We start from the raw sequence: 27,866 nt of genomic DNA on the forward strand, positions 1-27,866 counted from the left end.
GGAAAAATGACTTCTCTGCTGAAACCGACAGAGTAGATTTCACATCTTTAATGATGCTTCTGGGGGCAGGCAAAATAATGGTCCCCTATGTCCACATCCTAATCCCCAGAACCTATGACTATGCTGAGTAACACAGCAAAGGAGAAACAAGGTTGCTGGTCAGCTGACCTTAACCTAACCACACAGTAATGAGTAACAAGGGTCTTTAAAAGTGGGAAGAGGGAGCAGAAGACACGTGGAATGGGAAGAAGTGAGGGAGGAAGCAGGGGTGAGAGGGATGGGATTATCAGCTTCTGAGAGGGAGGCAGGGCCAGGAGCCGGGTGTGGAGGGGGGCAGTCCCCAGGAGCTGGAAGAGGCAAGGAAACGGACTGTCCCCTAGAGCTGACATCCTGATTTTTCTTGGTGAGGCCCGTCTTGGACTATGACCTCTACAACTGTAAGATGACGCATTTGAGTTGTTTTAAGCCACCAAGTTTGTGATTATGTGTGACTGCTGAATATGAGACTCATACACCTTGCCCTCCCACCTCCCTCCTTCATCCATTAATTGATTCATTGATTGACTTGCACAAGAAACTCTTGTGACTGCCCGTTAGGAAAACAGCAAGTGTTTCACCAGGTGCACGGGGATTGGAACGAAAAGAGGGACATCTCCAGAGATCTCTGTTGTCAAACCACCTACTAGCTAAGGGCCCTGGGGAAAGGACTTAGGTCCCCAAGCAGCATAAAGGGGAACCACCCTCACAGGGTAATGTTCATGGTTAAAAGAGATAAGAAATATAAAATGCACAGTGTAGACGAGCCTGGATGGCTTAGTTGGTTGAGCATCTGACTCTTGGTTTTGCCTCAGGCAGGTCGTGATCTCGGGGTCATGAGACTAAGCTCTGTGTTGGGCTCCGTGTTGGTGCGGAGTCCGCTTGGGATTCTTTCTCTCTCTCCCTGTGCCCCTCCTTGCCATGCACGCTCTCGCTCTCTCTCAAATAAATAATGTTTAAAACACACAGCATAGTGTCTCAAATTTTATCTGTTCTAAGTCATCCCAGTTTTCCTGTTCTGGGCCATCCTCGTCCTAGGAGACCGGCTGCAGACTAGAGTATCTTGCACGGCTTGCCCTTCCCAACTGCCTGGGAAGACAATCTCATAAGCACTTTCTGTTTAAACAGTTTTAATGTTAATCACCAGGGATAAACTGTCAGAAGCCACAACAATGAAAACTGCCAGGGCATCCCAAAGCCACAAAAGAAAGAAAAATGTCCCTTTAAACCAATTAAAATATCATGCAGTTAATGAGGCTCTCATCTATTAATTTCCCAAATGATCACAGGAGAGGAAAATAAGTGTTAGGAATTCATTGTCAACCCACACGTCGGGGTCCGTGGCTATGGCAGTAACTCCCACCATCTCCTATGGCATTTTAAATTGTTTATAATGAAATGCACGTATTTTCCACCTGCACCCCCCTGCCCCCCAAGGCTCTAATGGCTCCATGAGACAGACAGGGCCACTCTGAGTCACACACACTGGGCTGAGACTCTTACTGCAAGTTGGCAGAGTTGGCAGGATTCAAACACTGCTTTCCTAGGGGCTATCCACTTTTTTTCAGGTCACAGGAATGTCCTCTTGTCACCACACTGTGAGATGAGTGTATTTTCTCAGGCCAGTTCTGTGGCACAGACGTCCCCATGCCAACCATATGCCTCTTGTAAATGAGGGCCTTCACACAGGAGTGCAGAACGATGTCCAGCACATAGGAAGCATTTAATAAACAGAAGCCATTCAAGTTTAATAACAGACTTGCTTATGATAACACCTTTCTAAAAGAAAGTGCACAGGGACGCCTGAGTGGCTCAGTGGTTGAGCATCTGCCTTTGGCTCAGGTTGTGATCCCAGAGTCCCAGGATCCAGTGCTGCATGGGGCTCCACGCAGGGAGCCCCCTCTGCCTATGTCTCTACCTCTCTCTATATATCTCTCATGAATAAATAAATAAAATCTTTAAAAATAAATAAAAGAAACTGCACAGCTTAAATTACCCCAGATCTGATTTGTCTTTGATTAACTACTGATGATAAAGAAGAAGGAATGACATTAGTGTCATTTTCCTTATTTATTTCGTGTAAAAACTAATCGGGTTCTCATCAGATGGCAAGTAAGGTGTCAGAACAAAATTAGGAGAGGGTTTGACACACAAGGCAGAAAATGTTCCCTTGAATGTGAAAAAAACTTCATTAGCATGGAGAATAATTAATTCAGAAGGAATAAGAAGTCTCCCCATCCATTTTTCACAACAGAAGTCTGGCATCTTCCAATTAGCTGGGGTAAGCATAACAGACCCACAAAAAACAATCAGTAGTAGGGAAACTGAGATTTTCCTCCGAGGAGCCACTGTCCAAGGACTGCTCGGGGATTCCATGCCAGGACTGTAAATCATACTTGTACGTGGATTTCAGGGCCTAGGCAATGCAAATTTAGTGGGGAAGATACTTTCTGAATATCTTCACCGTCAAAACTGTAGTGAGAGCTTAGATCAGAGTGAAAGTAGTCACCATCTGTGAATGAGACATTAGTAAAAGTTATGCTAAACCATACACTTCTGTTTTGGTATAAACTCAAACACACTGTATGATACAAGAGGCCTGCAAGCGGTCTCCAACCTTCCTCTATGACATTCTTCCTCCTATAGATCCCTTTGTTCAGAAGTTGGTGGGAGCTGCCCTCTCCTGGCCTCGTGCTGAGGGCAGGGTGGTGGACAACTGAGGCCACCAGCTCCTCATCATTGCCTGCTCCCCGCCCACTTGATGGCCACCCCCCCCCCACACACACACACTAGTCATCTGCAAAAGACAAAAGAAGTGAGCAAAAGGATGCTTTTGCTCACTTCTAATCTTCCTGGAACCTTCCTCCCAGCTCCCCTTCAGGCACAGAAGGTGTTTCATCATGTCTGAAAGCCCAATGAACTTGGGAGACACAGCAAAGCAGCTCCCAATCTCATCACCCCCCTTCACAGCTGGGCAACTCAGGTGAGTTACCTGACATCTCTGAGCCTACTTTCCAGGTTGGTAATGAGTCATCCGTGTCCAATGAAAGTCATTAAGAGGATTAATAGCAGTGCCTCTTTTATATAAACTTTGTTTCAATAGCTTTACAAATATCAACCCAGCTAATCCTCACGACAATCTTGTTAGGTGATTAACCTTTTTTCTTTTTACAGGTGAAGAAACTGAGGCACAGAAAATTTTAAATACCTTGTTGAAAGCAGCACAGCTGTTAAGTGGCAGAGTAGGGATTGGAAGCCATGGCATGTGGCTCCAGAGTCTTCCCTCTACCCTCTGTTTACTGCCTTAGGCACACCAACATGCTCAAAGCACCTACCTAGTGCCCAGCACTAAAGAGATGTTAGAAAATGCTATTTCACATTGCTGTTGCTGTGGATACATCTGTAATGGTCTTCCTTGATATCATTCTTTATGGCAGAGAAAAGAAGATGTGAAGGACACATAACATAGAAATGGGTGAATGGATGGATGATGGGTGGATGGATGAGAGAGTAGGTGGATGGAAGGACATATGTATGGATGAATGGATGGATGGGTAGATAGGTGGATGGGTGGGTGGATGGGTGGATATGCAGGTAGACGAAGGGTGTGTGTGTGTGTATAAATAAAGGGAAGGATGGCTGGACAGATGGATGGATCAATGGATGAGTGGACAGATGGTTAGATAGACCGATAACTCTTGAAACTCTTATTTGGAAAGATAGATTTTGTTCTACCTGAAGAGGAACTGAAAGAAACTGTAGGGTGAAACATTTAAAGATGAAATAAACCCTGGATGTCAGCTAAGTCATCTTTCCAACCAATGCTCAGATCTCCTCAACAGCTTCCCACCAGAGTCCCCCAGCTTTTGCTTTGCATATACACACAGTGATGGGGACCTAACCACTTCTCCAGGCAGGCTTCCATCATCAGAGAGCTCGGACAGAAAGATCTTTTTCTTACTCACCTGATATCTGCCTCCTTACGGCCCCCATCATTGTCCTAGTGCCTCTGTCTTCTTCATGACCACCTCACAGAAATCTGGGAATTGTGATCACATGCACACAAAATATCTCCAGTCCAGCCTTACCACCTTGGGCAGAGGACCCAGAGCCTTTCAGGCTGTGGTGAGGATTAGGGTTTTATCAAGATCATGCCAGCAAGGGGTTTCCAGCAAATGTCCTAGTCAGGGTCACACTGGATTAGGGCCCGCCTGAATGACCTCACCTCAGCTTGATCACATCTGCAAAGATGCTACTTCCAAATAAGGCCATATTCACTGGTAACTGGGGCTTAGAACTTCAATGTATCTTTTTGGGAGGACACAATTTAACCCATAACAACCTTCAAGGGATGGCGGTCCCTCATGATTAAGGGGATATCCAAGTAGAAACGGACTAGCCACCTATAAGGTGTGCTAGAGAGAATATTTCTGCTCTGACCAATAATTTAGACCAAATGACCCCCAGGATTCTTTGTAGCATCAAGCCTTTGATGTTGTCACTCTTCTCCCATGGAGGAAGGGACCATCCTCATGGCTCCTTCCAGAGCATCCTGCTCCAATGCCACCTTGTTGGGAAAGCTGCTCCCAACATACTGACTTAACACAGAATTCCCTGCTCCCTACTTGGTTATTTTGCATAAATCCATCACCTCCTTATATTTCATATTTATTTATTTTATGTCCCCCAACCATGGACAGCGTGTAAACACAAAGACTCTACTATGGTCCCTGCTATATCTAGAGAGAGCCTAGCAAAAGGAATTGCTCCTCAAATGTCTCCTGGATGGATAAAACTGAAATCCTAAATTCACAGGGCCACATCTATCTGGGAGCCTGACTCCCTCCCGATTCCTCTAGCCCCTCTGCCTGACCGAGCCTACGCCTTCCTGGTGAAGTTTCTTATCTCCCATTTAAGAGCCAGAGTCCGCCCCTCACCCTGTGCATGGCCCCATCCCATGCCACCTGTACCCCATACCATCTTGCCAGGACTGTCTGAGTCTGTCTTCTCTGTGAACTGTGAGTTTCTGGAGGGTGTGGAGCACTCTTGACCCATCTCAGCATCCATGGTGCCCAGAAAATGGCTCTGAGTGAGAAAGTGCTTGGGAAACGGTTCCATGAGGGAGTAAGTGAGCAAAAGCAGGATCAAGGGCTGTGAAGGGCTAACCTGCCAGCTGGTCTTCTAAACTGCATACTGTGATCACTGCTAATCCAGAATCTTCGGTGACAACCCATCTCCTAGACAGCTGACATCCCCCAGCACCAAAATACTCATGACATTTAGGAATCTCAGGCCAATGCCCCCCTCCAACACCCCCCGCACAGACCACAGTGATCAGGAGGGAATATCCTCCCTAAGAGATCTGTGTACATGAGTGTCAACTGAGTGTTTTGGGTATTTTCATGTATTTGTGAAAAAATAGACAAAAATAGCAAAAACAACAAAGCAAAGATTTTCAAAGTCAAGTCTGAATTAAATCCCTGGGTAAGCAGCACGACACCAAATCGATGAATGCTTGGAAAGAAAGGCACTTTGTAATTCCCACTGAAATTGAACTGGCAAGGGGGCAGGACGTAATTCTGGTGTCAGTGTTGACCTTCTCAAAGGCCAATGGACCCCAATCCAAATCCAAGCTTGAAGCCCACGCCCCAGTCCAGTCTCCACAACCTGTCCAGCCTCCCTCTCCATCCAAACGTCCCCAGCATGCCACCCAGCCACAGGTCAACAACCTGGGATAATCTGATGGCCCGGCGTTTCTGAAGCTCATGCCCCTGCCTGAGTCACTGCTGTGTCCCCAGGCAGCCTCCCTAGTGACTGACCACACACCAAACCTCCAGCCCACAAGCCTCTCTTCACAAGAAGGGCTCTACACGAGGTTGTCAGAGCCCCAGAATCACCTTCATGATGCCCAGCATGGTGTGTAATCATGTATTTTCCCATGTGATTCTCTCATGAAGGCCTGTCCCCCTACCCCACGCTACACTATGAGCTCCAGGGGGCCAGGACCCTGCCTGTTGGACTCACAGTAGCATTTCCAGCCTCCCCCCTCCACACCCCATGGACTGAACAAGTGCATGACATGCTCGGGTAGAGCAAGGAATTAGACGCTGGGAGTCACTGAGTCACTGTAGCCCATTTCTGCAATATCTCTGAGGCTGAGTCACAGAAAGAAGCCACGGAGTCCAATGTGCAGAACAGAGACAAGAACTAAAGGGTCTGGAAACAGGTGAATCACTTACTGTGAGCCTGGCCAGAGTGCTTATTCTCAGCCCTGGGCAGACACGAGCTCGTTAAACCCTCACCTCCCGTGGGGCACATATCACCACCCTGTGTTCAGATGAGGCCCTGGAGGCAACAGACTGTGTTCAAGGTCATCTGATGATTAAATGACAGATCAGGAGTGGAGGGCTAGCACTGCCACTCACGTGGTCCAGCCTAGCCCAGGCTACTAGCTCTGTGTACTAGACATGGGATGCGAACACCTCTTCCATGGGCCAAAGATGGCCAACCTCATGCGTTAGAAGGGATTAGAGCTACAGGAAAGTGCCTTGATTTCCTATCAGACTGGCATGGGCAGAATGATCCTGGGGTGGCTGTGACTAGGGTATGTGACAAAGGGATTCTCCTATGCTGGATGGTAAACTGGCCTGCCCTCTATGGAGCCAATCCGACAGCATGTATGAAAAGTATACAATAAAGCAATTCCACTTCAAAGAATTCAAGCTGCAGTTAACTTTGCATGCATGCACAGAGCCCTTGGTTAACTGCCCTATGACCATTGGGGGCTGTGGAGCATGGGGTGACCACGTGGGCTCTGCACTCAGACCACCTGGGCTCACATCTTCCTACTTGCCGTGGGCCTCTGGGCAAGTGACTCACACTCCGAGCTTTAGTCTCCTCATCTGTAAACAGTCCTTAGCATAGAGGCCGCTCTGAGGAGTAGACAGGTTAATGCACATAAAACAGTCAGAAGTGTACTAGCTGATAAGATCCAACAGTACGGGAAAAGGATTATTCACCACAACCAGGTGGGATTTATCCCTGGGCTGCAGGGGTGCTTCAACCTCCACAAATTAATCACATGATAGATCACATTAATAAAAGAAAAGACAAGGGCCATAGGATCCTTTTGATAGGTGCAGAAAAAGCATTTGATAGAATACAGCATCCTTTATCGATTAAAACTCTCCACAGTGTAGGGATAAAAGGAACATACCTCAATATCGTAAAAGTTATATTCAAAAGACCCACAGTGAATATCCTCAATGGGGAAAAACTGAGAGCTTTCCCCTAAGGTCAGGAACATGACAGGGATGTCCACTCTCACCACTGTTGTTCAACATAGTACTGGAAGTCCTAGCCTCAGCAATCAGACAACAAAAGAAATAAAAGGCATTCAAATCAGCAAACAAGTCAAGCTTTCACTCTTCTCAGACAAGAAATACTCTGTAGAAAACCCAGATTCTACCAAAAAATTGCTAGAACTCATACAGGAATTCAGCAAAGTCTCAGGATACAAAAACAATGCACAGAAGTCAGTTGCATTTCTATACAGTGATAATGAGATAGAATAAGGAGAAATCAAGGAATCAATCCCATTTACAATTGCACCAAAACTCCATAAGAAACCTAGGAATAAACCTAACCAAGGAGGTAAAAGATCTGTACTCTGAAAACTATCGAACACTTACGAAACTGAGGAAGACACAAAGAAATGGAAAAACATCCCATGCTCATGGATTAGAAGAACAAATATTGTGAAAATGTCTATGCTATCCAAAGCAATCTACACATTCAATGCAGTCCCTATCAAAATATCATCAGCATTTTTGAGAAGTGGAACAATTTTAAATTTGTATGGAACCAAAGACCCCAAACAGCCAGAAGAATGTTGAAAAGGAAAACCAAAGCTGGAGGCATCACAATTCCAGACTTCAAACTGTATTACAAAGCTGTGATCATCAAGACAGCATGGTGCTGGCACAAAAACAGACACATAGATCAATGGGACAAAATAGAGAACTCAGAAATGGACCCTCAACTCTATGGTCAACTAATTTTCGACAAAGCAGGAAAGAATATCCAATGGAAAAACGACAGTCTCTTCAACAAATGACGTTGGGAAAATTGGACAGCCACGTGCAGAAGAATGACACTGGACCACTTTCTTAGACCATACACAAAGATAAATTAAAAATGGATGAAAGACCTAAATGTGAGACAGGGATGCATCAAAATCCTAGAGGAGAACACAGGCAGAAACCTCTGTGACGTTGGCCACAGTAACTTCTTGCTAGACACATCTTCAAAGGCAAGGGAAACATAGGCAAAAAATGAACTATTAGGACTTCACTCAGATAAAAAGATTTTGCACAGCAAAGCAAACAGTCAATAAAACTAAAAGAAAACCTACAGAAGGGAGAAGATATTTGCAAGTGACCTATCAGAGGGGGTAGTATCCAAAAAGGCTAGTATCCAAAATCTACAAAGACTTTACCAACTCAACATCCAAAAAACAAAGAATCCAGTCAAGAAATGAGCAGGAGATGTGAAAAGACATTTCTCCAAAGAAGACATACAAATGTCCAAAAGACATAAAGAAATGCTCAATATCACGGGCATCAGGGGTATACAAATCAAAACCACAATAAGGTATCACCTCACATCAGTCAGAATGGCTAAAATAAACAACTTAGAAAACAAGAGATGTTGGCAAGGATGCAAAGAAAGGAGAACCCTCTTACACTGTTGGTGGGAATGCAAAGTGGTGCAGCCCCTCTGAAAAATAGTATGGAGGTTCCTCAAAAAGTTAATATAGAGCTACCCTACGATCCAGCAGTTGCACTTCCAGGTATTTATTCAAAGGATACAAACATAGTGATTTGAAGAGGCACCTGCACCCCAGTCTTGATAGCACAATAGCCAAACTGTGGAAAGAGCCCAGATGTCCATCGGCAGATGAATGGATAAAGAAGACGTGGTGTATACATGCAATGGAATATTACTCAGCCATCAAAAAGAACAGCATCTTGCCATTTGCAATGATGTGGATAGAACTAGAGTGTTTTATGCTAAGTGAAATAAGCCAGTCAGCAAAGACTGATTGATTTCACTGTAAGTGGAATTTAAGAAACAAAACATAAACATAGGGGAAGGGAAGTAAAAATAAAGATGAAATCAAAGAGGGAGACAAACCAGAAGAGATGCTGAACTCTAGGAAACAAACTGAGGGTTGCTAGCGGGAGGTGAGTGGGGGGATAGGGTAACTGGGTGATGGGCATTAAGGAGGGCATGTGATGGCATGAGTCCTGAGTGTTCTATGCAACTGATGAATCACTGAACTCTACCTCTGAAACTAATAATACACTATATATTAACTTAATTGGATTTAATGGCACTTGGGTGGCTCAGTGGTTAGCATCTGCCCTTGGCTCAGGTCGTGATCTTGCATCTTGGGATTGAGTCCTGCACTGAGGCTCCCCACAGGGAGCCTGCTATGTCTCTGCCTCTCTCTGTGTCTCTCAAGCATAAATAAATAAAATATTTAAAAATAAACAAACAGTTTAAATAAATAATAAATAAAACAATCAGAGCTGTCTCTCACTCATATTGAACTCCCAGTAAATTCAGTAATCATTACTATTATTAGGATATTATGCAGCCACTTAAAGTTAAGAACAGGCTGTTCTATTGTTATAGATGTTGAACAATCTCCAAGACTGCTGAAAAGTGGGGAAAAAGAAGCAAAACAATGTGCAAGGTATGCTATTATTTTATGTTTTAAAACAGGAGGATATGTGTATATGCATATGTCCATAAACGATCTCCAAAGATACGTGGCATGAGGAATGGATGCCTTCAGGTGCAGGCATGAGAAGACAATTTGATTTTCACAGTACAGCCTTTTATGCCACTCTAATTCTTTGCCACATTCACTATTTAGTATTCAAAAAATTGGCTAAGAGACAGAAAACAAAACACAACAAAATGTGGGCATTAATCAAAGTCGGGGACTATGCGTGTGCTCTTCCCTGGGACACAGGGAGTTTCTTGGTTGCTTTTGACAACCTATCTCCAGGCCTATCTGTGGCTGGTGCTAGACCTACCATGTATAATAGCAGAGTCAGGGTAGTGGTCCAGGGCAGGACCCCAAAAGTCTGCTAGAAGCACCACCATCCCCAGAAAAGCTGGCTCTAGTCCTGCCTGCATGCATGGACTTCCTGTTTGTGACTCCTTTCCATGTGGTTGGACTGGCTAATCAAACTGGCCAGTGCTGGCAAGGGCCCATGCATATCTCCCTCTCCTCAGGGCCCCTTCTGGTGGAGGAGCTCTATGAGGGAATTGATGGGGTCCAGGGGTTGGCACTCGGCACAAGCAGCCACAGCACCTGGTGACTGGGAGCAGGAAGTCTCTGAAATTGGCTTTATTGAGCAGGAATGCAGAGTCTCACTGTGGAGCTCATTACGCCGCACAGAGAGCCACATCCTCCGACCTAGCTTTTCGATGTAATGAAAGTGATGGGCGATTTATTTTTTTGGCCAGGTTGGAGAACATGCCTGATATAGGTCTTATTTCCCAATTGGCTCAGGATTCAATGTTTAAAGGAGATAAGGAGCTCTTTATTGACCCCCTCAGATACTCCAACAGTTGAGGGGATTCCTTTTATCTCCAAGAAACCCCCAAGAGGATGCATGAACCTCACGGCCTGGATGGGGTGGTGTGGATTAGGAGAGATGCTAAGTCAGGGATAATATCACATCATACCCTGCAAAGGTTCCCCGGATCAGGTGTAAACCACTTGCACCCGGCAGAGGTGCTTTCATGATTATTCCAGCTTGCACAATCTCACTGTGCTGTATTTATTCGCGTGTGAGTTCTTTCCCTCATAGACGGTGGGCATCTTGGGGGTTCTTGCTTTTCTTGGCTTCTTCTCCAGCACCTCACCTAGCAGAGTGCCAGGCGCTCAGCAGGAACTAAGAAAACACCTGCTGGAAGAAGGAAAGCGTCTCCTCCAAGAAACCCTCACCTTGCTGGGAAGAGGACAGCGAGGGTTGCCATGGAAACCAGATGGAGCATGACTGCTGCGCTGCTCTACCGCAGCTCCTGTTTGGTCCTCCATAAAAATCCCACTCTGGCTTGTCAGCCGCTGGCAAGCACCCAGCACCCAGGGGAATGGGGCAGCAGGGCACAGGTGTGTGGGCGGGGCTTCGCCTCAGCTGGCCTGGGGTGCTTGCCAGTCGAGCGAGGCTGTAGGTGAATGAACCCTGACATCACCCTTCTGGAAGTCCAGGACTGGTCTAGACATGGGTCACCTGTACAGTGGGTTGGGGTGAGAGGGAGTCAGGGGGGCTAGGAGTCCCCTCTTTTGGACACTAAGCCTTTTCCCGACACCTTTCCATGTGTCCAGGTTTCTGAAACCTCTGCACTTTTTGAGGACATCAGGAGGCCCTATCAGGCTCCCAAGCCCCATACACATGGGGTCCCCTTGCCAAGAATGCCCCCATTCCTTTCCCATCGGTGTCCTAAAGACCCCTCAATACCCAGTGCAAATTTCACCCACAGATTCACTCACAAGGCATTGCTAACACTTAGCTAGTGCTGCTGGACTCGGTCCAAACAAGGGCTTGGGAGTCTATGGTGGGCAACACACACATGGAGCATTACAAAACCACTCAGTGAGGGACCTGACGGAGGCCCAAGGGCAGAGAGCTTACCCGAGTCTGGTTTGTGTCTTTACTGTGTAAATGCCCAGTGCTTGGCATCTACGAGATGCTTTGGTGCTTGATCCAACAGGAAGCAAAAGAAGCAGGTAGCGGGGCAGGTGCATGAGAGGGCAGGGGAGGAGATTGTTTAGAATCTGAGAACATTATCATCAGCTTCCTAAAACCCACACCCACCCCCATGAGAACTTCAGTGGAATATCTGGCAATATGTCATGAGTGCAATTATTCGAGACCCTACTATGTGCAAGGAGCCCCATGGAGAGATGAGGGAGTATGGAACTAGTCACAGAAAGAGCTGCCCCACCTGGACTATGCGCCCTCTCCCTCCTGGTGAGCCTCCTCTTACAATCCAAGACGGATCTCCATCCATGGGCTTGGAGCGAGGAAGCACCAGAGGGCCCAGCCTTGCTCAGAAGACCCAGCTTTGAGCTCTGCACCAACCACTTCTGAATGGAGAGAAGTGACCATTTCTAATGGCCCTGGTCTGAAGACAACCCTCAGGTTGTTCCAGAAACAACTGTATGACTTACCCAGTCCACAGACCCCCTCAAATCTCTCCTTCTCTCTCATTCTTTTGAGATTTTTCTTTCTTTTTTTTTTTTAATGCTTTTTAAAAAAGACCTCTTTTTTTTTTGAGAGAGAAAGAGATAGGAGAGCACAAGCAGGGAAGAGAGGGAGAAGGAGACTCCCCCCTAAGCAGGGAGCCCGACATGAGGCTCGATCCCAGGACCCTGGGATCATGACTTGAGCCAAAGGCAGACACTAAACCAACTGAGCCACCCAGGTGCCCCATCTTTTCAGATTTTTCTGATCATTTCCTTAAATAACGGCCACCCAGGGATACCAGGTCCAAATCCCTGGAATCTGGAAATGTGGTCTTATAAAAACAAAGGACCTTTGGAAGTGTAATTAAGTGAAAGATCATGAGGTGTGGAGATCACCTTGGCTTATCTGTGGGCCCTAAACCCGATCACAAATGTCTCCCTAAGGCAGAGGCAGAGGAGACTGGATACGTACAGATGGGGAGGAGTCCACCTGGAGGTGGAGACCAGAGGGACATGGCCACAAGTTGAGGACTGCTGCTAGCAGCCCCAGAAGCTGGAAGAAGAGGGAAGGACTCCACCGTGGAGTGTCTGACGGGAGGCGGCCCTGCCAACAGCTTGTCTTTAGCCCAGTGAAACCAACTCCGGGCCTCTGGCCTCCAGCCCCGAGAGAGAATAACTCTGTTCCTTGGGGATCCCAAGTATGTAGTGAGTTGTTAGAGTGGCCACAGGAAATACTCCTCCAGCTCACCCACAACGCAGCATGCAGCCAGCTTCTGTCCTAGCACCTACGAGGCAGCCACGGTTATCCGTACGCGATAGATATGGCACCTAGAGTCACCTGCTAGTAAGTGGCACTGCTGGGACCCAATCCAGGTAGTCGTGTGTCTCAACCCCATCTCTTAACCCCTGGGCTCTACCACTTGACCTCCAGCAGCCTCTGTACCTCCCACCAGAGCACCTGCAGAAACGAGTCCTACATCCAGGCCGCCGGACCTCCAGCCTTGTGTGGGCACTCTCCCTACCTGCTAATTCTTTGGGGTTCTGCTAGAAGCCACCTCCCCACTCTGGCAGGACTATCCTATACCTTCCTACAGTACTCCCCTCTTCTTCCCCATGTCATCACCTCACACTTCATTGGGAAGCATCATATAGGGACGTGCCATGTTCACACCTCCCATCACGCACCTGCAGGCATCTCTGCATGCTCTGGACTTCCCTTCCCAGGACAATGGCCCCAACCTCTCTCCGGTGGTGACACCAGAGCTCTGGCTCCCAGCCTCTCAGTACCATTTCCTGCAATTGTCCCTGAGCCTCCCCTGTCTGTGGAGGACCATCCCCAGCAGAGCATTCAGAGCCTCTGGCATCACCGTAACTGTCCTTCTCGTGGCCCCGGGTTCTCTTTACTCTGATGCTTCCCTGCACAGCAGGCTAGCCGCCCCTTCTTCTAGGACTCTTTTTCTCTCCTGCTCTCACTCCCCTGGTTTCCTGTCACTTTGCTGAGGGTGTAAAGGCTATGGTTCCTGAGGCGCCTTCCCATTCCCCTCCACACCTCTCTCCACTTTCTGGGGGTTTCCCCCTCCTTCCCTGTCCTGCCACCTGCAGTCCCCACTCCTACCCCGCCTGCATCTGAACAGACCTTCGGGCTCCTCCTGACACATCCATCTGGTGTCTGTAGGTATCTCCAACTCGCCCAGCTCAGAAAGGCCTCTAGATCTTTTCCTCAAAACTCAGTCTCCCTCTTTCCTCGTCTTAGGAAGCAGCAGCACCTTCCCCCCAGGTGCTGACAGCTCTTCTCCCACAGACCCCACTCCCAAGCCATCAGTGGGTGCTGCTGCTCCTCCTCCCTCATCCATACCTTGATTCTGCGGACCTCTGTGGAGCCTGTGGGAGGGACATCACACAGACCTACCCCCTGGAGGTCCTCCTGGGACATCAGCCCTGAGTAAGAGGCCAGGTGCAGCCCAGCCAAGGGACTAGTGGCTGCCAAGTGAATGTTGCTCTGCGAGGGTGTCCCGCCACAGCCCAACCCCCTGGGGCCAACTCTGGGCAGCCTGTGAGGCCACGTCAAACCTGAACCTGCAGCGCTAACTTCTGGTTGGAGTAACCCTGCCCCTTCTCACCATCTTTCCTGTCCAATTAACCAGAGAGGCCCCAATCTACCTGCTGGTGACTCTCCATCAAGCTTGCCACTATTGTATGGCCCTACCTCCACAAGCACCTACTGTGTGCCAGGCAGTGCTTGAAGCACTCAGAATAAATCAGCACACAAGACAGAAAGTCCCCACCTTTGTGAACTTCCTGCCTAGCTGGGAAGACAGAATCCAACATTAAAGACAAGACAAGACACAGACAAGACACCTAAGGTGGCTTCTGACAGCCCTGAGTGACAGGAAGAAAGTCAAGGGTGGGGAAGTCAGGATGAATAATGGAAGCTGCTCCAGGTCATGCTCACACTGGCTCTGCGTGACCCTCCAGCCCACTTCCGTGTGCTACTGCCACGCTGGCCTCATCCCCTTCTAGACCCTAAGTGCCCACGTATGTCCCTCCCTGAGCTCCATCCATGCAGCCCCCATGGGGTGCTCACCACTCAAGTCTCAGCTCTCCTGAGCCCCCCCTAGAGGGCCTCCCAGTACCCCCAGGGGAAAGCGAGCCCCTGCTATTCTGCAACAGAGCATTTTGCTGCTTTATAGCCCCTCCACACCATGGAACTGCAGGGTTATCCACACGGGCCTTCATATTCCGCTTGTGTGCATCCCACGAGGACCACCACCCGGACGATTTGCCAGTGTCGAGCCAGGGCCTCCTGTGTTTTAAAAATGATTGCACACAGGAGCAAATTACCCAGAAAGAACAAACGAACTACCAGAATTTGGGGTGAGCTGCTCCATTACCCTGAGTTCCGGAAATGAGAAACAAAATCACATCTCAGCAGCATTAATATAGAATAGAAATGGTGCAGTTGTAAAAAAAATCCTACTACATGGCGGGTGCAGGAAACCACTCAAGGCATGGATCTAAAAGCCTCAATTCAACCAATACTCACCGAATGCCTACTCTGTTCGCCTAGAAACCACAATTTAGAGACAGTCTAGAACAGGATGCTGGCAACATCAAAAGATAGTGTTGGGGATCCCTGGGTGGCTCCGTGGTTAGCGTCTGCCTTCGGCCCAGGGTGTGATCCTGGAGTCCCGGAATCGAGTCCCACATCAGGCTCTCAGTGAAGAGCCTGTTTCTCCCTCTGCCTGTGTCTCTGCCTCTCTCTTTCTGTGTATCATGAATAAATAAATAAAATCTTAAAAAAAAAAGATAGCTATGAGCTTCCTTTAAATAACAGGAAATGAACACTGGCCTGGACTTTCTTCTTTCCCTTTGTGTTTCTGGAAAATTCTAAGTGCCATCTTTTTTAAAAGCTGTTTTGTCAATAGAACAGTGGATCTGAAAGGATATGGGCCTGGGGGCAAACCCATCACCAGTCACTTGTGTGACCTTAGGCAAAACCAATCAAACTTTTTAGACATCAGCTTCCCTTCCAGAACCATTGTGAGAATTACCTAAGGTCACAGACAAGAGGTGCCTGGCAGTGATCTGGGCCAGAACAATGCTAGAGCTAAGACACTGTGGGGCTCTCTGTGCTTCTAGAAACTTCCAGGAGCAGACAGAGGTACCCAGTTCTCCCAGTTCCTCCTCCCTCTTGCCTCTGCCTGTCCAGAGCTAAGCTGCCTCCATTATGACAACTATCTAAGAGCCTGACACAAATCCAAGGAAACCCCTCTCCCTCAGATACTCTCGGTGAGACAGCCCATGAAGAAATGATGTAAAAGATAAACCACCACGCAAACCAGGGAGATGCTCTTTATCAAAGGTAAATCAGCAAAACGAACTACCCGAACAAGGTCAGGGCTCTGATGGGTCTGAGAAAGGCAGCAATCAAGTCACATAATGACATATTTAGAAGCCCAGCTAAACTTGACATAAGAATTACAAATGGGATAAATTATTTGTTAGAGAAAAAAAGCTTTTTTTTTTTTTTTTTTTTTAATTTTTTGGTGGAGAGACAATCACAGACTTCCATGCATACTAAGCCTCTGACATTCTGAGTGACATTTTCTTTCTGGAAGCTCCAAAGCCCAACTTTAAGTCAAGATGGAAAGATTAAAAGTAACTGACAATGCTATGATTGAAAAACAAACAAACAAAAACCAGGTCCCTAAAACGAGCATTCAACCACGGAATCTGAAACACAGCGAGTGTTCAATAAATAATGAATGTTGGGATGGGGGCGGTGGGGGAGGGGGCGGGGGAAGAGAGGGGGAAGGGAGGAGACCAGGACAAATGCAGCTCTCTCCAGCTGAGCACTCTCAGGTCATGCTCCACAATCCATGTTAAACACTCTTCAGGCAAAACAAGAGGGGCTCCCAAGGAGAAATAAATATAAAATTCCAGAGCTCCGAGGGGATTTACAAGAATAAAATCTTGGTAACCTCAATGTCCTCCGAGCACTCTACACACCAGGACCAGCACATCGCAGCCTGTTCACTTCATAGAATGTGGGGCTCAAGGAAGCCCGTGCTCCTTATACACCATCACTTCTTGAACTAACAACAAAGACAGGATGATTGATACCTTCCATATGATACTAACACCGTTCACGTTATACGCTGTTACTATGATATGTTATTATATGCACTGTTGCGTATTAGTACACACGTACTGTGTGTGTATGTAATACACACGTATTACATATATACATATGCTAATTATAACCCTAATTCCTTTGGCCAGAGGTTGCAGAGTACGACCTACCTGCAAATTAAATTTCTAGGTGCCGATCACACAAGCCAAGTCATCTCACTCTACTTTTCCTTTCCATGTTTTGGAAGACAACAGACTTTTAGCTAGGCAACACCTTTATAATCACCTGCGCCTACCATTTAATGTAATGAGAGACATTCGTGAATCTCTGCCAGTTGCCAGCCACCCTTCTCTCCACTACCCATCCACTCTTCCCCTCCCTCTTTCTTCTTGGGTAGCGTGGCAAATTCTGATTTGTTGCCCTTGGCATTCTGAAGAGGGAATTAAGCTAAAATGAAGGATCACACCTGAATGGCTGTGCAAAGCGCAGTTAGCCACGCCACAAGAGCCCAGACCCAGAAACAGATGAACAAGACCCAATGCCCAGCTGGGTGCAAGGACAGCCCAGCAGGTATGGGCCTGAAGGTCTGACACTGCAGGATGGCACTCGGCTGGGAAGGGACAACCCTCAGGCAGGATGGAAGTCCCTCTGTGCTCAGAACCCCCATAGCTCACAAAGTGCCAAGAGTTGGACACGAGAGAGCACTTCTCTCAGACCAGTGACCAGTCACTCCTAAGGAAGTAGAGACAGTGCTCTCCATTTCTTGTGCTCTCTTGAGTCCGTCTCTGCCCGCCACGGGACAGTTTCCAGGCCCCAGGGAGACAGGACCAGAGCTGTTCGATCTTGCTCCCAGGCTCTCCCACTATCAGTTGCTGTTTGCACCACTCTTAAGACTCCTAGAAGGGATGAGCATCTTGAGTGCTTCTCTTTACCATCTGCTCATCTCCTGTTAAGTCAGGCCCCAACTCAGAGATGCAAAACTCCAGGGAAGACTCTGCCACCAAGTCCCTTTCCCATCATGAAACTGGCACTTCTGGTTTCCCCCACCCGGAGATGAAGAAACCAGGATTCAGAGAATATTTGTGAAACATAACATGGCTGAGATTCTACAGAGAAAGCTCCAGTCCTGTCCTGTCACTTACTAAATGTGTGGCTGTTCTACACCTCTTCACTTAGAAGAGCATTAGATCCTTCAACTAGCAAATAGGAAAAAGAGGATGCCTTATTGAAGAGCATTAGTATGGGGACCAAAGGCACACAATCAAAATGACCCAGGCATACCTCATAAAGATAAAAAGCTTCTGCACAGCAAAAGAAACAGTCAACAAAACTAAAAGACAACCTACAGGATGGGAGAAGATATTTGCAAATGACGTATCAGATAAAGGGCTAGTATCCAAGATCTATAAAGAACTTATCAAACTCAGCAGCAAAGAAAAAAACAATCCAATCATGAAGTGGGAAAAAGACATGAACAAAAATGTCACAGAGGAAGACACAGACATGGCCAACAAGCACATGAGAAAATGCTCCGCACCATTGGCCATCAGGGAAATACAAATCAAAACCACAATGAGATACCACCTCACACCAGTGAGAATGGGGAAAATTAACAAGACAGGAAACAAAAAATGTTGGAGAGGGTGTGGAGAAAGGGGAACCCTCTTGCACTGTTGGTGGGAATGTGGACTGGTGCAGCCACTCTGGAAAACTGTGTGGAGGTTCCTCAAAGAGTTAAAAATAGATCTGCCCTATGACCCAGCAATTGCACTGCTGGGGATTTACCCCAAAGATACAGATACAGTGAAACACCGGGACACCTGCACCCCGATGTTTCTAGCAGCAATGTCCACAACAGCCAAACTGTGGAAGGAGCCTCAGTGTCCATCGAAAGATGAATGGATAAAGAAGATGTGGTCTATGTATACAATGGAATATTACTCAGCCATTAGAATGACAAATACTCACCATTTGCTTCGATGTCGATGGAACTGGAGGATATCATGCTGAGTGAAATAAGTCAATCAGAGGACAAACATTATATGGTTTCATTCATTTGGGGAATATAAAAATTAGTGAAAGGGAATAAAAGGAAAGGAGAGAAAATGAGTGAAAAAATCAGTGAGGGTGACAAAACATGAGAGACACCTAACTCTGGGAAATGAACAAGGAATGGTGGAGTGGTGAAAAGGGAGATGGGCAGGGGTGGGGTGGGGTGACTGGGTGACGGGCACTGAGGGGGGCACTTGACAGGATGAGCACTGGGTGTTATGCTGCATGTTGGCAAATTGAACTCCAATAAAACAAAACAAAACTAAACTAAACTAAAAACTAAAAAACAAAATGACCCAGGCATAGGACAAGACCAGGAGCTAGGACCACAACCTAGGAGCAACAATAGAGAGCAGGCACAGGATATGGGACATAATAAAGTTTCAGAAACTTTAAGATAATTATGCTTCATATGTTTGAAGAAGTAAAAGATGAGACAGCATTTTAGAAGACAACTGGAGAAAGGACACGTATAAAGAAGCCCTCTGCAAATATTTGCAAAAGGGACAGGAGGAAAGGCCACGCTGATGAGCCTCATCAGTGAGACACTGTGGCCAGTGCAGCAGCATCCTGATCGCAAGCATGCGCCCTGCAGCCAGACTGCCTGGGCTTGAGCCTGGCTCTCTGTTTTCAAGTGTGTGCCCTGGGGCAAGCTCCACAGCCTCTCTCAAATCCTCATCCATGAGATGGTAAGAGCAGCAGTACCTGCTCCATAGGGTGGCTAAGAGGATTACAAGTTAGTATTCATGAAGTGTTTGGAACTGGGTCTGGCTCTAGGTTCTACTGTACACAGGAGGTACATTGTTAAGTATTCGTTAAATAAATAAAAAGAATGGAATTCAGTTCGGCAAACAAACTGCCTGGCCTGGCCCCTCTCTCCAGCCTCTTCCTTTATTTCTCTGTACTCAATACCTCAATCCACACATCAGTTGAACCGAGTTACTGTGCTTCACCAAATGCATCTTGCTCATTTCCTATCCTTTCATCTGCCCTTTCTTCCCTCTGCCTGAAGTCTTCCTTCTCTTAGTCCACCTGGAAAGCCTCCTTTTAGCAGCAGGGTGTTCATCAAACTTTTATGGTCACTTTCATTTATGTGACTGTCTTTCCCATTAGATCATAGCACAAACTACGTCTTATTCATCCCTTTTCCCAAATACTAAGCATTGTGGTTCCACAATGACTACTGAGTAACACATGAATGATTAACTGAATGAATGAATGAGTGAATGAATGCAACATACTCAGTGTTTGCTCTCAGGCCAGTGCAGTTAAGCAGTCATCATAACCAAGCAAGTATAATGTGATTGAGAATTCTTACTCTTCTAAGGCTTGAAGCATGCTCCCAGGGTCCTCTGAAGACAGAATGTCAATCATTTGGTCATTCAGCGCAAGGTCCTCATTGACACCATCAGCTGAGGTAAACTGGGAGTGCTCCAGCTTGCTCTCATGATGCTGAACCTGCAGGGAAATTTCAAGAATGGAGTAGGCCTTCTTATGAATGTCCTGTGCTGAGAAAATCATGGGGGAAGAGCAGGAACCTGCAGTCAGAGAAACTTGCTGGCCCCATCACCTGTGAGGAGGGTAAACTCAGACAAGACTCTGTAAACTCAGAGGGTAAACATTGCCCTGGGCCTCCATTTTCTCATCAAAGAAATGGGATCATAATTCCAGTAGCCCTGCATAGGGTTACTGTGCATATAAGCAAAACAATGTATGGAAAGGCCTCTGCAACTTGTAAAGACCTATAAAAATATTTCACTCAACAACAAAAAAAATAAATAAAAATAAAAATATTTCACCATCATCACCATCACCACCACCATCCTCATAATCATCATTATCACCATTATCACCACTATCATCATCATCACCATTGTCATTATCACTATCACCATCATCACCACCATCACCATCATCAAAACCATCATCGTCACCATCATCACCATCACCATAATCATCATCGTACAGAGGGAGTTTCCAGTTGGCAGACAGACTTCGACATGCATCTGGCTGGTTTCTAATTAGAATATAGATTGTCAGATGGAAGTGACATGGGAGATAATTAAGCCCAACCCAATGATTGGATCGTTTTGTCCTTATTATTAATTCTTCAAAGAGGTAATAACTATAGCAAATATTTAAGAATTCCTCTCCCTGTGCCTTGGATATGTTATCATCATGAAACTGTCACCACAAAATAAGTGCTGTTGCCCCCACATTACATACAAGAAACCACAGCTCAGAGGGGTTATCTGCATTCACATAGCCCATGAAGAGTCAGGGTTGGCATCTGGTCCCAAGTCGATCTAACTCATAAGATAGACGGAGCGAAGTGCTAGAAAAGGTGAAGAAGGCTGTCTTGTGTTTTATAGCACACTGTCTCACTGGTGGCCTTGGGCTGGCAAAAATAAAGAAAAATGTGAAAAGAGTTCAGTCTGTGAACTTCAAGGGTCTTCAGGCCTTAAATCAACACTTTGCTTTCCTCTCTGCAGGTGTAATGATCAGCCTTTCATCTCCAGGAAATGATTCCTGCTCCTTCATCATAGCAGCAGGGAAGTTTTGTTCTGTGATTGATAGTGGCTCTGGGAGACAAGCTGAAGGTCTGTTAAGAGGGGCCCTTTGTCTCCTCCTCCCTTTCGCCTGCCACAGACACTGTGGGCCCATATCACTTTGAAATGACCGACCTCTCCTCTGGGAAGCAGACACCAAGAGAGCGATGAGACAGGCCCTCCAGCCTCCAGAAATGGCCCCCAGAAGCCAAGTCCAGCGTACATGTGGCCACTTGACCCAAGTGTTTCAACTTCATGGGCCTCAGTTTCCTCAATATAGAGTGAAGGGGAGGGATGGCTGATGTTCCTTCCCTTCAAGGTGCTGGGCCCCTGGGTAACACTGGGTCACAGCAGCTCCAGCCCTCCATGGCCCTGGAGGGACCAACAACATGCCATGACGCTTACTGCCTCAAGCATCTTCTCATGGAGCTCATTGCCCTCTATGAACTGCGGCTCTGATTTCCTTCCTATCTGTCCAACCACTAATGGGCTGAAGGCTCGTTCATTCCCACACATTTATTCAGGGCTTTCCAAGCACCAGGTTCCGTACCAAGTAGTGGGGATGGTGGCAGATACCACCTGTTATCTACCCATGTCCCCTCGCCCTTACTGCTCCAGTGTCCACTAGCCCAAGATCTCTCAGCCAATACCCACACTTCTTTTCCTAAAGGCTTTTGCTGGCCCTCAGGGCCCATGCCAAGGAAATAAGGTCCCCCTGTGTCCGGCCCCTGCAGGAGCACCGGCAATACTGACTCTATCTGTGGCCCTCCATCTCATTCATGTCCTCTCTTGGGGCTATGTGTTCTGGCCCCTTGGAGATTAATATACATTCCTTAGAAATGCCCAGGAAGGCCAGAAGTGAGAGGTTTGTTTAGGCCTTCCATAATTTTTTTAAAGATAACATAGTCTTTCCCCCTCCTGATGCACAGATGGTGCCATGAGATCTAATGAAAGGGCAGCTGTCAGTGAGGTGCTCTCGAACCCATGAAGGTGTCAGTGGACCCTTTGATCTCACTACAGTGCCCTCTGCATGTTCCCTCACTCTATAAAATCTGTGGAGTAAGGTCTGGACTCTGTAAGAATAGCTGCTCAGCCCCTGGATCACCCCTCACCTGATCACACCAATTAAGTTACCCTGAATAAAACTCTGTGTAAACAGTATGCAGTGGCCTGCTCTGTTCTCTGGTCTCAAAGTGCCTTCTCAGTGGGAAGGACAGGCCTTCCTCCCCTACCTTCTAACAGCCCCTATGCCCCCATGTCCTTGACTGATGACTAGCGGGGTGTAGTATATACTCCAGCTCCTTCCCTCCTTGGGTGGAATGATTCTGAGATGAGTTCCATACTGTCCCCAGAGGTCACAGGCAGGGTGAAGCTCCAGGGGCCCACAGCAGTAACCTGACCAGCGGCCTTCCTTCCTGCCTCACTTCCCAACCCCACACCACTACCTCCTGGGATCACTTCCCATACAGGCTATTTGTGTTTGGGTCCTGGACCCGGGGTGTGCTTCTGTGGGAATCCAGACCAAGGCAGGAATAGAGAGAATAAGACGTTCACAGGTGGGCCCAACAGATTAGGAGGTGTGCTGGGTGGGGTCTACAGAAGCTAGTGCGGGAACCCAGAGAAAGGGCCCCCACCCCAGCCAGCACGACACTCACGAAGGGCAGAGGATGGGAAAGCATCCGGGGTGAGTATGGTGAGCTGATGATCTCAGGGAACGCTGAGTTACTGCCTCGACTGGGGCTGAGGAGTGAAGAAGAAAATGGCAGCAGAGGTGGGCAGAAGCTGGCCCCGGGGGGCTTCCTAAGCCGGGCTGACAGATCCACTCTCTCCCTGAGGAGGAAGTGAGTGTGGACCATTGAGGAGTGTGGACCAGGACCTGAGTCAGTGTGGCAGGAACACAGAGCCGGCCACCCAGATGGGGGCTCCGTTATTCAGTCAGATCACAAGGGGCCCTCAGCCCTGGCCACTTGCTGGAATCATCCAGAAAGCTTTAAAAACGATGAATGAGGGACGCCTGGGTGGCTCAGAGGTTGGGTGCCTGCCTTCAATTCAGGTCTGAACCCAGGATGTGGGATCAAGTCCCATATTGGACTCCTTGCAGGGAGCCTGCTTCTCCCTCTGCCTATGTCTCTGCCTCTCTCTCTCAGTCTGTGTCTATCATGAATAAATAAATAAATCTTTAAAAAAAGATAAATAAAAACGATGAATGACAAGGACACATCCTGACATGGTTGTTAGAGTCTCTGCAGCTGAGCCCGGACATGAGCATGTGTCTGTCATCTCCCTGGGGATGGGGACATTCATCTAGGGCAGAGACTCACCTAGCTGGAGGATAAACTTCAACCTCACATCTCCTGCCAACCAATCCCCCTCCAGGTACAAAACACATATGGAGACTCACCTGATGCCTGGCAAACGGGCCTCCCTTTAAACACTGGTATCGAGCCATGAAGAAAAGTGTGACCCAGGTCAGCACAAAGGAGATGACAGAGGCTGTGAAGAATCCTGCTGCATGGAGGCCGTGATTTGGGACAACCTACAGGATGAGAGGAAGACAGGGGCTTGTCCATGGTCACGCTTCATATCTTTCAGTCAGGTCATAACTAAGAGTTACAGCAGAATAAGCACGGAGTCAGCGAGAATGGCCTGGGTTTGGACCCAACTGTCCCCACTGGCTGGTGGCCTGAGACCATCGCTGGACCTCTCTGGGCCTGTTTCCTCACAGCGTGGCTTCCACACAGTGCGTCGGAAGCCCTGAGCAGGATGAGCACTGCCAGGAAGTCAGCACGGTGGCTTGCACGCAGTAGGGCCACCCCCCTGCCGAGCCTGGCGTACCACAGGCACTCAAGAACATTAAATTCCCAAACCCACACGTAAGAAACCTAAGGCAGCACTAGGGGCCCGTGAGTTGTTTTGAGTCGGGGGCAGATTTCTGCAGAGGCCAGAGGAAGAATCTGTAGTGCCCTTCCCTTCTCCCCATGCTGTCTGCACCCCTCTTCCCAAAAACATCAGAAAGGCACCCCCCCCCCAGCCCTCTCTGGACTTTAGGACCAGGCTAGAGGATGCACAGGGCAGGGAAGCATCGCACAGCAGGAGGTGGCTGGCTGCCAAGCAATCCAAAGACCTGGCTTAACATGCCCAGCCCTCTCTCTCCTCAGAGGCTTTCTCTGGACTCCAGCCAGTGAGAACCTGGGACAAATGTGCATCCGTGACAGGCCAGGAGTGGCTGGCATCAAACAACTGGGAGAAGCTAGTAGGTCCTAGACACTCCACCCTGAGCCCCTCCCTCCACCCGTTCCCTAGGTCCTAGACCACAGCAGCAGCTGGCATCTGACAAGCACTCACAATGGGCTGAGACTGCTTGCACACTTATGCATGCATCAGAACCAGGACAGCCTGTGGAAACATGCATCACTGTGCCCCACCCCGAGCTTCCAATTCACAAGACCTGGGGACAGGGCCTCAGGAGAGCCTTTCCAAGTTCCCAGGGGCTGCTGCTGTGCTATTGGTTTGAAAAACACCTTTTAAGAACTGCTGGGCTAAGGGTTTCACAAGACTTAACTCCTTGAATTCTCCCAAAGACACTTTGAACAAGATACAGAGCTCTGGATTTTTAATCCTACAGATCTGGATGGAAATGTCACCTCTGTCAAAACAGCTGTGATACCCCGGATGAGCAACTTGACTTCCGGCAACCTCACTTCTCTCATCTGTAAAATGGGGTAAAATTTCCTCATAGAATGAAGATTAAATAAAGTAGTAATATGGAGATTAGTGCAGTTTGGCTCATTTATCAATCAGCAATTATTTATTGAGTATTTACTGTGTACCAGGCTGTAAGCTGGGGTTCTTTGTGTGGTTATACTCTTTGTGTGGGTACTGACTGGGTCTGACCCAGGTCTGCCTCCTATTCACAAGTAAGGCGGACCTGTAAACAGCAGAGTAGGTGAAGCTTGGGCTCAGGACTCAGACACCTGGTGTGGCACCATCTCGGCCTTACTGGCCATGTAGTATTAGGCAGATGAGTTCATCTCTCTGCCTCTGCTCCTTCCCTTATAAATTAAGACAGTAGCCCTCCAAGGGTCATACTGAGGATTACACAAGAATATGAATGAAGGTGAATGTAGTCATTAAAAGAGTGCCTGGCTTTAATATGTGCTTACTAAACACCAGTGATTCTTGCTGTATCTTCCTTTGTGGGCTGTGTAAAATAAAGGCAAACACCTTTAGTATAGTAATAGAGAAGCTATATGGTGGCCATTAATGAGTCATTTTATCACAAGATGGACTCAAAAACAAACCTGGTCTGAGAGCCTCACATTCTAGTAATACTTTCATCCCTTGGAGTGTTTTCACCAAAATGTCTATACTCAAAAATAAGAGGGACAAAGTGTGTGTGTCCATAATATGAGGCTTTATAATGGTCAGGCCTTTAACTCAGCAATTTCATGCCTAGGATTCTCTCCTTAGGAAATAATTCAAAAATATGCATAAAAGCTTATATACAAGGTTGGTTTGGCTTAGAAATATACACAAAGATTTATTTATTTATATATGATTGTTTTTGCAGAGCACCATATAAAGTAACACAACTGTGTATGGATCCTAAATGTTCCCAAAACAAAGAATGATTATATTTTAAGTTTCTATAAATTATCCAATCCATATAATGAGCAATAATGTAGCCATTTTGTTACTCTTCAAAAGCACAGTAATGTATGCGTACTAGGGAAAAGGGTTCTTAACAGAAGTCTGTTTAAAAAGAAAAGCAAATTTCCTGTTACCTTCCCCTACCCACTCTAACCCAGCTTCCCTGAGGCAAATGTTTAAACAGATACTGTTTTTAGTTTTTATGGCTTCGTTAACCAAAATGGTTAGTTAACTTAAATACTCTAAAAATTAAGCATGTATCTTTATTTCTTGATTCATCAAATTACATATTATTAACTGAATTCCTGCTTTGACAGATGTGGATTTAGGTCATGAATTTTTACCTTACAAATTTATAGGATTTGTAACCTATAAATCTCTCTCTCTCCACACTTCCAATTTTAATGACTATTTTTAGTTTTTCAATTAGCTACCTTTGTAACTTCAAATTAAAAAATTAAACTTCAACTTTCACAGCACTTAGAGACTATTTTTTGTTTTATGTCTTCTTACTAAAAAAGATAATGAAATTAGTGTCCTACACTTGCCTCCAACTTGCCTTTCCTACTTCTTTCTTCCAGAAATTGTTAGACTTATAACATATATATTTTGTTCTGCAACCACAATTCTTTGTGGTTGTTTATAGGTTAATTACAGAAACTAAAAGTAACAAAAATTAAAAGACTTTATTATAATGATGATTAGGAAAATGTTATTCTCTGAAGAATTAAGTAAAAAATATAATCCTACATCACTATCCATCTGCTCCTCAAAGCAGTATGTTTCTAATTCAGTCCCTTTTCTTATAGTTTATCAATTATTCAAAATCATGCCATATTTTTAGTTTGCTTCAATTTGGACTAGCATTCTTTTTTGTGCAACTTTTTTTTTCCTAAAGTTTTTCATTGCCCTTCTTTTTTCTTCCTGTCATATACCATTTCCTTAATGATAGTATCTGTTGCAGGGAGTGGTTTCTTTCTTCTTCAAGTTGTCATTCCCAGAATGCTTTGACACTCTACTCTAATCAGGACTGGTTACTTTCCAGGCTTGCTGCACTGCTGTCATTTGAAGCCCTCTCTTTACAGCTTTCAGTATTGTTACACATTATTCCTTAAAGCAAAACTATGTTTCTTAGATCCCATCTCTTTCTATTTCTTGGATGCTTTTTTTTTTTTTAATTCCATGGAGTATTTTCATTATTTATTTATTCTCAAGTTAATCTGTTTAGAATTTTTTTTTATTTTATAAGTCTTAAAAGTGTTACTTTCTCCTCATTTGATTGATAATCTGGCTAAATCTATAATTCAAGGTCCAAAATCATTTTTCTTCAGCACTGGAGGTACCATCTCACTGTCTTCTGGCATAAAAGTGTCTGATGACTTCTTATAAGGATCTGTTTTTGCTTTTTAGGAATTTTAAGTTTTCCCTTTCCCTCAGAGTTCTGATTATTTGACCATTAAATTTTTTTTTAGATTTTATTTATTTATTCATGAGAGATACACAGAGAGAGGCAGAGATATAGGCAGAGGGAGGAGCAGGCTCCTCTTAGGGAGCCCAGTGTGGGATGTGGGACTCGATTCCAGATCCTGGGATCATGCCCTGAGCCAAAGGCAAATAGATGCTCAACTTCTGAGCCACCCAGGTGGCCCACCATTAGAACTCTTTTCTGCATGCTGGT

The 27,866-nt window shown here is 46.5% G+C and overlaps 1 protein-coding gene across 1 annotated transcript in view; it reads right to left on the reverse strand.

Moving 5' to 3' along the window:
* The window catches only part of EVC2 (EvC ciliary complex subunit 2), a 126,644-nt gene that overhangs the window by 60,732 nt on the left and 38,046 nt on the right, over positions 1-27,866 (reverse strand). The window contains exons 8-9 of the mRNA XM_038533701.1: positions 23,940-24,074; positions 20,308-20,447 (exon numbers count right to left, since the gene is read on the reverse strand). Coding sequence (XP_038389629.1) covers positions 20,308-20,447; positions 23,940-24,074 — 275 coding nt within the window. The remainder of the gene's footprint in view (positions 1-20,307; positions 20,448-23,939; positions 24,075-27,866) is intronic.

This window comes from Canis lupus, chromosome 3 (genome assembly GCF_011100685.1).
Source record: "Canis lupus familiaris isolate Mischka breed German Shepherd chromosome 3, alternate assembly UU_Cfam_GSD_1.0, whole genome shotgun sequence".
In the NCBI taxonomy this organism is placed as follows: domain Eukaryota; kingdom Metazoa; phylum Chordata; class Mammalia; order Carnivora; family Canidae; genus Canis; species Canis lupus.